This window comes from Cyprinodon variegatus, unplaced genomic scaffold, assembly GCF_000732505.1.
Source record: "Cyprinodon variegatus isolate N-32 unplaced genomic scaffold, C_variegatus-1.0 Scaffold233, whole genome shotgun sequence".
Classification (NCBI taxonomy): domain Eukaryota; kingdom Metazoa; phylum Chordata; class Actinopteri; order Cyprinodontiformes; family Cyprinodontidae; genus Cyprinodon; species Cyprinodon variegatus.
This window is the reverse complement of record NW_015150686.1, coordinates 514,735-525,783: the sequence shown is the minus strand read 5'-3', so window position 1 is coordinate 525,783 and position 11,049 is coordinate 514,735. Positions and strand designations below refer to the sequence as shown.

Sequence of the window (11,049 nt, the reverse complement as noted above, 5' to 3'; positions counted from 1 at the left end):
CATCCATCCATCCATCATCCATCCATCCATCCATCCATGCAAATTTGTGACTTATGTTTTTTTTTTTGCGATTTTCATTCACTAATTTGTAAACTGTAATTAAAAATGTGTAATTCAAACTTTCTAATCTCTGATTCATGGTTTAAAATGTTTGATTTTTCTTAGAAAATGAGTCATTCTTACTCTTAAATTAGTCGATTGCAGTAGTAGATTACAATGCAAATAACTTCTATTATGGGATGCTCGGTAGCCAGAGGGTAGCACTGCTGCTTTGCAGCAAAAAGGTTGTGGGTTTGATTCCCAGCCGGGGGTCTTTCTGAGTGATTTAGATATAGATCTAAATCAAATAGTTTCTTTAGTCCTCTGACCTTAATATGATAAAGGGTTTTTTTTTATTTTTATCTCCAACAGCATTTAAATCATTTGTTGATTATAATATCTGAGGAAACACTGCCCCCTGCAGGCCGTTAAAATGATTTACTGTTTTATTGAAAGTTTAAAAACTTGATTAAAACTAGAGACGATAGTGAAAACTTTAATTCCTCTCGTGTCTGAGGACTTTTAAGCATGAAAGCGATCAAAAATGGTAACTTGCCCTCTAAAGCGTTAATCCAGAAACTGGTTAATCTGGTCCAGTTATTTCCAACCTGATCTGAAGAATTGATGAACATCTGATTACGGAGGATCTACTGGTTTAAATCATGGGAATACTGGGAATGTTCCTCCAGTTCAGTCTAACCTTCCCTTCACTGGTGACCTGACTGCACCTTCTGCTGCCTCTAGTTCTACCGATCAGGACAGCTGAGGGTACCTGGCTCCATAGACGTAGAAGCAGTAGATGTGGAAGGTGAGCAGCGCCACCATGTCAGAGAGCAGCGAGAGGGCAAAGGTCAGGCCGAGGCACGCCGACAGGCCGCCGTACCACAGGATCCCCTGGATGAACGGAGACATCAGGTGGATGTAGCCTGCAGGACGAGAGGGCTGAGCTCACTGTCTGGGGGGGTGGGGGGGTAGATGAGTGTGTTGCTGTGACTCACTGATCCACAGGTGGATGTGGTAAAGGAAGAAGCGACCCAGCACCTGGTCCAGAGCCCGGTTCATCTTCAGGCCGGCAGGAGCTCCCATCAGCCACTGCAGCAGCTCCTCCAGCTGCTGAGCCACGCGCTGCGGGAAGAACACAGGGAATGCTGGGAATTCAGCGATCCACCGGTAACCAGAGCAACGGGAGGGAGGGAGGAGGAAGGAAGGAGAAAGAGAGGAAGGAAGGAAGGAAGGAAGGAAGGAAGGAAGGAAGGAAGGAAGGAAGGAAGGAAGGAAGGAAGGAAGGAAGGATTATTTTTGTTTTTTTTCTCTTTTCAACACATTTCCAGACCTGGAAAATCCTTAAACACCCTCCAGGCTTTTCCAGCCCCTCCAGGAATCCTGGATGCTGGAGATTCAGCCTCGATGGTTTCTGCTGCTTGAAGTCCTAGAAGTTAACGACCCTCTAACATCCAAACTAATCTCCTGATCGTCCATCAGTGAATTTAGCTTCATATTAATTCCCAAACTTTCGTGACTGAAGTTTAAAACGTTTATTTTTCTCACATGTTCTTAAAATGAGGCGCAGAGTAAACAGCACTTTTTCTCTGAGCGTGACACGCCGCCTCTCCTTCAGGCTCCGCTGCAGACCGACCGTCTATGAAGACGACTGGAGTCTGATCAATGAAACTTTCAATAAGGGATGTTTTGCCTAAAAGGTCAAAATAATTTCAATAATGATGTCACCTCAGATGACATCACGGCTCTAAACTAAAGATCTGTGCCGTCGCGGCGGCAGACTGGTACTGTTCCTCCTCTTACAGCCAGTAACAACCCTGCTGTAGTTTCAACGTGTCGCCACAGGGGGGCAGACTTCAGCAGAGCCGCTGGTTAACAGATACTTTGACCAGAATGGACCTTGTTGCCCCCCTCCCTCTATCATCGCTCACAGCAGAACCAAAGCGTCTGACTCACATCAGCTGCTGGCACCAGAGCGTCCGCCAGCATGGGGATGTGGTCGTCTCTGTAGAGCCACCACATGAGCGCCACGCCCAGCGCCACGTCCACCAGCACCGACACCAGGATGTTGGCTTTCCTGCAGACAGAGGAGGACAGGCGTGAATCCTGAGGTCCCTGAGGCTGCAGCTACAGGATGAAGCTTTTCTCACCTCATGAAGTCCACATGAGTGGCGGCCGCCTTCGGCGAGCTGAGCGTCCGCAGGTGTTCGGTTCTGTAGCTCAGCTGGATGCAGGTGGACAGTTTAGAGGCCAGGAAGCGGAGCGGGAAAACGGTGAAGATCCTGAAGGAGAGAAAAGATCAAGACAACGTCAGAGGAGAGGCTGCTTCACACAGCAGGGAATTTAAGGTGGTCCTGAACCGGATCCAGGACCGGATGCAGGACCTGATCCAGGAACGGATCCAGGACCACATCCAGGACTGGACCCTAGACCTGATCTAGGACCTTATCTAGGACCAGGTCCAGGGTTGGACCCAGGACCGGATCCAGGTCCAGATCCAGGACCAGATTCAGGGTCGGACCCAGGACTGGATCCAGGACCAGATCTAGGACCTTATCTTGGACCAGATCCGCAACCAGATCGGGGACCGGATCCAGGACTGTATGCAGGACTGGACCCAGGACCTGATTTACAGCCCTATCTAGGACCAGATCCGGGACCTTATCCAGGACCAGATGCAGGTTCCGATCCAGGACCGGACCCAGGACCGGACTCAGGACCGGACTCAGGACCTGATCCAGGACCGGACTCAGGACCTGATCTAGGACTGGACCCAGGATCTGACCTAGGACCGGACCCAGGACCGGACTCAGGACCTGATCTAGGACCGGACCCAGGATCTGACTTAGGACCGGATCCTGGTCCGGATCCAGGTCCGGACCCAGGACGGGACCCAGTACCTTATCTAGGACCAGATCCAGGACTGGACCCAGGACCTGATCTTGGACCTTCTCCAGGACCAGATGCAGGTTCGGGTCCAGGACCGGATTCAGGACCTGATCCAGGACCGGATCCAGGACCTGATCCAGGACCTGATCCAGGACCGGATCCAGGACCGGATCTAGGACCTGATCCAGGACCAGATCCAGATCTCGGTTCATCCATTTTAACGCGTCGTTCATTAAACTCAGACCATCTTTCCTTAAAGTCAGGACTGGATGCAATCGGCTGCTTTTCCTTTAATCTGACTGAACAGTTTCTGTAAAGATCTGTAATCTGATGTGTGTAGAGATCTATAGAACGTTTAGTTTAATGCCTGAAAAGGTTAATCTGATCATTTCAGATTAATTCCAACGTTGAGCTCCAGCCTGGTTCTTCTTACCGGACGTTGCAGATCCAGGTCCACACAGCGAGCAGCCAGCTGAGGAGGACGCAGAGCGGCGCCGAGGCCTGCTTGAGCAGCTCCACGATGATGCTGGCCTCCCGGCCCTCAGACTGCCAGTGGGTCGACTTCAGGGGCCCGTCGTCGTACTTGTCCATGAAGAAGAGCGGCTGGCTGCGGGCCACCGTCCCAAACATCTGGACAGGAAGGTTTCATTTAGCTGCTGGTTTGACTCCCAGCAGAGAAGGAAGTGATGTAATGTGGTTCTCATCATGAGGTACCTGTCTGAGCTCAGAGTGACTCTCTGAGTCCTGGACCTGGATGGGATGAAGCTGCGACAGCATCACCTTCCTCTGCTCATAGTGGACGAAGATCACCTTCTCCTCATCCTCCTGCTCTTCATCTCCACCTTCCTCAGGAGGCAACGTTTTACCTGAATTCTTTTTGCAAACTGAAGAGAAAATCCTTTTGATTAGTTGATTATTGAGATGATTTTCATTTATTAAAAGTTTTTAAAAAACAACAAAATTTAGACCCTAAAGCAGCGTCAGCTTTTTGTTTCAATGATAGATTATTAGATTATTATTGCTCCTGTTGCTTCATGAACAATGATAGATTATTAGATTATTATTGCTCCTGTTGCTTCATGAACAATGATAGATTATTAGATTATTATTGCTCCTGTTGCTTCATGAACAATGATAGATTATTAGATTATTATTGCTCCTGTTGCTTCATGAACAATGATAGATTATTAGATTATTATTGCTCCTGTTGCTTCATGAACAATGATAGATTATTAGATTATTATTGCTCCTGTTGCTTCACTAACAGAAACTCCGTCTTGGTTTGCAGATTCTCACCCTGATCTCGGCCGAGCACCTCGCAGGTGAAGCCGGTCTTCCCAAACTCGCGGCTGATCTGGAGCCAGCGTTCCTGAGGGAAGATGGTGCTCAGGTCCTTCAGGAAGCTCTCCATGCCCTCCTGCCCGTCTTTGGGAAGACTCCAGGAGCCGAGCACCGACAGCTCCACGCCACTCTGAGCCTGGACCTGGGTGGAGAAGATGGACGGCGGGGAGGTCAGACTGCATCAGAAAACATTTATAATGCTGATGATCTGCTTCTGGTCTGAGTGGTTCTTTAGAAAACAGTAGAGAACATCCAGCAGCATGAAGACAGAGGAACCCAGCAGATCCACCAGGGAGGAAGTTCTAGTTCCATTTAAAGTTGGGTTATATGGCTTCCCAGGGAATAACACTGATCATAGAGAGAGGATGGAGCGTCTACAGGCCTACCAAGACGTGGACGTCCACCGGGACAAACAGACAGGCTGGACAAGGAGAGCATTAATCAGAGAATCAGTCATGAAAGCTCTGGAGGAGCTGCAGAGATCCACAGCTCAGGAGGACAGAAGCTTTAAACTACAACAAGTTTGTTTTTTTCCACAAAGCTCTTAAAGAAAGTCAGAGGAAACGGTTGGTCACAAATCGTCCCCACAGTGGACCACAGTGGTGGCAGCATCATGCTGCAGAGAGAAGAGGTCAGGATGGGTGGAGCTAAATACAGGACAACCCTGAAAGGAGACCTGTTAGTCCAGAATATGTCCAACTGTCCTGAGCTGGTGGAGACAAACTAGAGAAGAGAAATATGGTTCAACAAAGAACTGATTCAGGGGCGCAGGCCACACTTTGAAGATTTCCTTTATAAAAAAAACATTTATTTCCAAACTAAACTCTCCTTCTTACTAATCTATATAAAAAAATAATAAAAGACAATAAAAGATCTCTACTGGTTACTAGAACCGATGTCAAATATTAAATATTATCATCCAAAGATATGATCTAAAAGAAGATATTTGGAAGAAGATGCTTCGGTGATTCAGTGGTTAGCGCACACGACCATCTATAGAGGCCTCAGGCCTCGATGTGGCTGTGATGTTCGACTCCGACCTCTGGCCCTTTGCCGCATGTCTCTCCCCCCCTCTCTCATGCCCCCTGTAGGGGCTAAGCCGACACTTAAAGCCACTGGAGTGTTTTTAAACCGGAATCTTATGGTTGACGCTTCACCCGGGGTGAGATGGTAAACAGGAAATGTCCAGACGCTGTTCTTGTAGTTTAAAGCTGATTTATTCCCACTGTTGCTCGCTTACAAAAACAGACAGCTGTGGAACGACAGCGTTTCCCGGCTGAACCTGATTTGCCTTTTATGGTGAAACACACGTCCATACACACATCATCTCCTTTCTTTATAGAGTTTGTACATATTGGCTTCTACACCCCCACCTGTCAGCCTACTGTCCATTAAAATCAGCCACTAGTGCCGTAAAAACTAAAAATAAATAAATAATATATCATATTAGTTTAGGAGACTTCTTTAACTGAATCCCAGATTAAACTGATGCTCTTCAACCAAACAAGTTTTCACCGAGTCCTTTTATTCTCTGTTGAAAGCCAAACTGAAATGAGTCCATCCAACTGTAGCTGACGTAGATTTTAACTGTAAAAGAAAGTTTAGTCATTATTTAAATCAGAGGGGCACTGACCTGCTGGATGTACTGCTTCACCTGTCCTGGGATGAACGGGTAGTGGATGACCGCCAGCACCACGGCCGAGTCATGGCCTGAAACCCAGCGGCCCACCAGCAGCCCGCTGTCCGCCCGGTTGCAGCACTGCGGGAAGAAGATCTTCAGCACCATGACGTCCAAAGTTCTGCGGAAACACAAGGTTCATGTCACAAAATGAGGGATTATTCAGCCTGTTGGATGTTTTTTAAAGGTAAAGAGTAAAAGTTAAAACAGGCAAAGAGGCGGGTTCCCTGGTTCGAGTCTCACAGGCTGCTGAGGAGGATCCTAACCCCTAGCTTTCTCCCAGAGACCTGCAGAAGGATGGCTTCATTGCAGACAGTTACCAATGCTATTTTCAAATTTGTAATTACATACAAAGTTTATTATTATCATAAATTCTGAGCAGCAAAAGCAACAAAGACAAATAGTCAGCTGACTGGAATAAAACTGCAGATGCCCTGAAAAAAAACTGCTGCTAAAAAACAAAGTCTGCTGACTGGTAAACAGAGTAGGATGGATTTTCTTTAGCTATTCAAACACATTAATTACATTTTATAAAAGAAAAAATAAAGCCGAATCAAAGAATTGAGTCTTGTTTTTCACTCATTTAATCGTGGTAATCTGTTCTGTTCACAGAAAAGCGCCAGCCGAGAAAACGCCTCTAAATCAAACAGCATCTAAGCGGAGTTCGGGGAGACGGTTTCCCTCCGCCCTTCACCCGGGCTGGTTGTCATGGTAACAGGGGGAGCCCGGAGCTGGAATGTCATTGATTTCTGCCATATTGATCTCATTTTATCAACCAAAAGATGAAAAGTAGGCCGACTGGTGTACCAGCTCTAAAATATACAGTTATAATCAACGCGGGGGAATATTTTTGAGTAGAAACTACTTAAAATAAAAAGGGATTATTTTCTGTGCTTTCTGTTAAAAGCTCCTATACATTAAAGGCTTAAATCTTTGCCGAATAACAAAGGTTAAATCGGTTAAATCGTCGTTAAAACAGGAAATTGTTAACTGAAGGGCAAAGAAAGGTCAACAAGAATGTTATAAATGTTCATTTTACCTTTCTTAACGCAATATAACGCCTTCACCTTCCCATCAAAGCCCAGCAGTTTTACTTCAAGACCATCGCCATTTTCTTTGTTTATAGTCCGTCACTAAAATCGTCCGGTCGGAAACAAACGTCTGTCTTTATTTTCCGCTCAACAAGGTTGACAGAAAAAAAAGAAAGGATGGAAAGAGATCCGGTAACAGAAAAATATATCGTCCATGACAGCGATACGCTTTCATACGGAAGACGATTAGGGCCACTGAAAAAAAAGGTAACTGATTTTTAAACATTATTTCAGTTTAATATGGGAACAAAAGTAATTTCCCTCTGGGATTATTAAAGTATTTCTGATTCTGAAAGTTAGAAATCGGACTTTAACCTCAGAATTCTGACTTAATTCTCAGAATTCTGTCTTTAATCAGATAATTATGACTATATTCTCAGAATTCTGACTTTTTTCTAAGAATTCTGACTTTAATCTCAGAATTCTGACTTTAATCAGAATCAGAAATAGTTTAATAATCCCAGAGGGAAATTACTTTTGTTACATGCTTCAGATGCAAACATTTTAATACGTATATATATATATATATATATATATATATATATATATATATATATATATATATATATATACACACAACAAACCACACAAGATAATATAAATATATACCCATATAACTATATCTATATGTATATATATGCATATGTATAACAATAAATTCAAATAAAGTGATAGTGACGTGCAAAAACAGTGCAAGGAATGAATAAATGTCCATTTCAGGGGGGGTTGAATCACTTGAGGGAGGCGTTGTAGAGATTGATGACCACAGGCATGAATGGTTTCCTGTGGCGCTCTGTGGTGCATCTGGGTAAAAAGAGTCTTCTGCTGAAGGGGTTCAGCAGAAGACTCTTTTTACCCAGATCCCTGTTGACGCTATGTAGGAGTATAAATACCAGGGAGTGTAATCTGCGAATTCTGACTTTTCTCTCAGATTTCTGACTTTAATCCCTGCATTCTGACTTTTTTCTCATATTATACTGAAATACAATTTAAAAATTAGTTAATTTTTTTAATTTTTTCAGTGGCCCCAATCCTCTTCCGTACTTTAATTTAGTATTACAATATTTTAAATTGTTTAGAGCAGGGGTGTTCAAGTCCAGTCCTAAGGAGCTATCCTGTAACTTTTAGATGCATCTCTTCTCTAACACACCTGAATGGAAAAGCTTAATCCCTCATTAAGCTCAGCGGATATGGAGAGCCATTTCAGCCAAAATTAAATAAATAAATAAATGGGTGAAATAAATAAAAAATGAGTAAAAAAAAATCAAAAAATGAAGAAAATGAGTGAAATAAATTTCTGTATCGGTTCTTCTTAGGGAAGCTGCCGATCGAATTACAGAACGTGCTGCACCCTCTGTGTTCGCCATTTCTAGACTGCTTTTCGGAGGGAAAGTCCACAGGAACTGAGCGCTGCAGTTGCATCTAACTAACCAATAGGCTGCCATTGTAGCCTGAAGACACCGCCCCTCATTATCATATTAAAGNTAACAGAAAAATATATCGTCCATGACAGCGATACGCTTTCATACGGAAGACGATTAGGGCCACTGAAAAAAAAAGATAATTGATTTTTAAACATTATTTCAGTTTAATATGGGAACAAAAGTAATTTCCCTCTGGGATTATTAAAGTATTTCTGATTCAAGTTAGAAATCGGACTTTAACCTCAGAATTCTGACTTTATTCTCAGAATTCTGTCTTTAATCAGAGAAATATGACTATATTATCAGAATTCTGACTTTTTTCTAAGAATTCTGACTTTAATCTCAGAATTATGACTTTAATCTCAGAATTATGACTTTAATCAGAATCAGAAATAGTTTAATAATCCCAGAGGGAAATTACTTTTGTTACATGCTTCAGATGCAAACATTTTGATATATATATATATATACACACAACAAACCACACAAGATAATATAAATATAAATATATACCCATATAACTCCTATATATGTATATATATGCATATGTATAACTATAAATTCAGATAAAGTGATAGTGACGTGCAAAAACAGTGCAAGGAATGAATAAATGTCAATTTCAGGGGGGGGTTGAATCACTTGAGGGAGGCGTTGTAGAGATTGATGGCCACAGGCATGAATGGTTTCTTGTGGTGCTCTGTGGTGCATCTGGGTAAAAGGAGTCTTCTGCTGAAGGGGTTCCTGTTGACACTGTGGAGGAGTTCAAGTACCTGGGAGTGTAATCTGCGAATTCTGACTTTTTTATCAGATTTCTGACTTTAATCCCAGCATTCTGACTTTTTTCTCATATTATACTGAAATACAATTTAAAAATCAGTTAATTTTTTTTATTTTTTCAGTGGCCCCAATCCTCTTCCGTACTTTAATTTAGTATTACAATATTTGAAATTGCTTAGAGCAGGGGTGTTCAAGTCCAGTCCTAAGGAGAGACCATCCTGTAACTTTTAGATGCATCTCTTCTCTAACACAACTGAATGGAAAGGCTTAATCCCCCATTAAGCTCAGCAGAGGCTGAGTAACGAGCCACTCGTTTGATTCAGGTGTGTTAAAAATGGGGCGCATCAAAAAGTTGCAGGATAGCAGCTCTTGAGGACTGGACTTGAGCTCCCCTGGTTTAGAGTTCAATATTCATCAAATAAAAGTTTTTTGTTACTTAATATTTATCTTCGTTACATATTATTTATTTTTTAAATTACAAAAATTATTTTTATGTAAAACAATCAACATATTCTTTATACTTATCTTTATTGTTGCTCTGTTTAAATTGAATTGTACTTTTTAAATAATTAATCTGTAATAACGTTGTTATAATCGTAACTGTTGCATTGCTGTTTATTTATTTTTCTGTCTGATTATTTTAGTTTTTTTGTAACAAACTTTGAATCAGATAAGTCAGACAGTTTTTCAAACAACGGTTAAAGAAAAATATATTTATCGGCTCCACCTCTTGATAAAAGATCATAATTAGTAAATTCAACTGTTAATTCCTAAATATTGGCCCATATGTTTACTCACATAGAGGTAACTCATTATTTATCCATTTCAAAGCAGTTCTGTTTGGTACAAACTGACTGTCATCTGATATTATAAAAATAAATAGGTCAAAAAAACTACTTCTTTATATTTAATGTAAAAATATATGAAAGGAAAAAGTTTTGCATGGGAAGAAATGGAAATATGAATGTTTATTTTACTCACCAGCTCAGGGTTCTGCTCCTGTTAACATCCAAACTGTAAAGAGTTTATCTCCTCCTGCAGTGACACTGCAAGAAAGAAGCGGGAAGGAAACAGCAGATAAAGAAAAACCTGCAAACTCTGAATAATCTTTCCTCACCTTTACTTTAAACAGGTTTTTATTTACATTTTAAACTTTCAAACTGTGGTTTATTTTATGTTTCAAAGCCCCATAATGAGATATTTAGATGGAAACTGGAGAACTAAGAACTAGGGATATTTAAACTACATTACCCAGCAGCAGCAGAGCCAGAATGCGGCCGCACTGGATTGTGGGTAAGCCGGAAGTAAACAAACACACGTGGAGCATGGCGTTTCCAGAGCAGAAACCTCAGAGGAAACGTGAGGATGTTTTCAAGGAATTTCGGGAATTGTTTTTCTCCATGAACCGCCTGACTTCATTTCCCTGGACTGTGAGTAGGAGGCGAAATGTGGCAAAAGGAGGAAGAAAGCTGGTAGACAGTAAATTCATAAAAATATATATTTTTCGGGGTTTCAACACTGGAAACATCCAGTGGGGGTCATTTAGAACACTAAAGGCTGAGTTAGTTTATTATTATTAGTTTATTTCTGCAAATAAACCGCTGATTGATAAGTATTTATTAGCGCTAACCAGTGATGGGCTGTGTTCGAATTCATGGGCTGCATCCTCCAAGGAGGCGGTCTACCTGGACTGGATCCTTTGAAGTCCGTGAAAATAATGAGACCGGGAAGAGTTTGGATGTGGATTCAACCAGGTCCAGCCTTCTGTTGCTATGATCTGTCGCCTAGCAACCGTGATAGTTGACACACA

General features: G+C 42.3%; 2 protein-coding genes across 2 annotated transcripts in view; one reads left to right on the top strand and one right to left on the bottom strand.

The window, feature by feature from the left end:
- The window catches only part of pigq (phosphatidylinositol glycan anchor biosynthesis class Q), a 15,161-nt gene extending 8,048 nt beyond the window's left edge, over positions 1-7,113 (bottom strand). Inside the window, exons 1-9 of the mRNA XM_015381400.1 lie at positions 6,987-7,113; positions 5,903-6,068; positions 4,225-4,411; positions 3,643-3,812; positions 3,362-3,558; positions 2,190-2,321; positions 1,996-2,116; positions 1,038-1,164; positions 812-965 (exon numbers count right to left, since the gene is read on the bottom strand). Coding sequence (XP_015236886.1) covers positions 812-965; positions 1,038-1,164; positions 1,996-2,116; positions 2,190-2,321; positions 3,362-3,558; positions 3,643-3,812; positions 4,225-4,411; positions 5,903-6,055 — 1,241 coding nt within the window. The 5' untranslated portion in view covers positions 6,056-6,068; positions 6,987-7,113. The remainder of the gene's footprint in view (positions 1-811; positions 966-1,037; positions 1,165-1,995; positions 2,117-2,189; positions 2,322-3,361; positions 3,559-3,642; positions 3,813-4,224; positions 4,412-5,902; positions 6,069-6,986) is intronic.
- A 3,397-nt stretch (positions 7,114-10,510) lies between these two features.
- The window catches only part of eef2kmt (eukaryotic elongation factor 2 lysine methyltransferase), a 5,881-nt gene continuing 5,342 nt past the window's right edge, over positions 10,511-11,049 (top strand). Inside the window, exon 1 of the mRNA XM_015381399.1 lies at positions 10,511-10,718. Coding sequence (XP_015236885.1) covers positions 10,511-10,718 — 208 coding nt within the window. The remainder of the gene's footprint in view (positions 10,719-11,049) is intronic.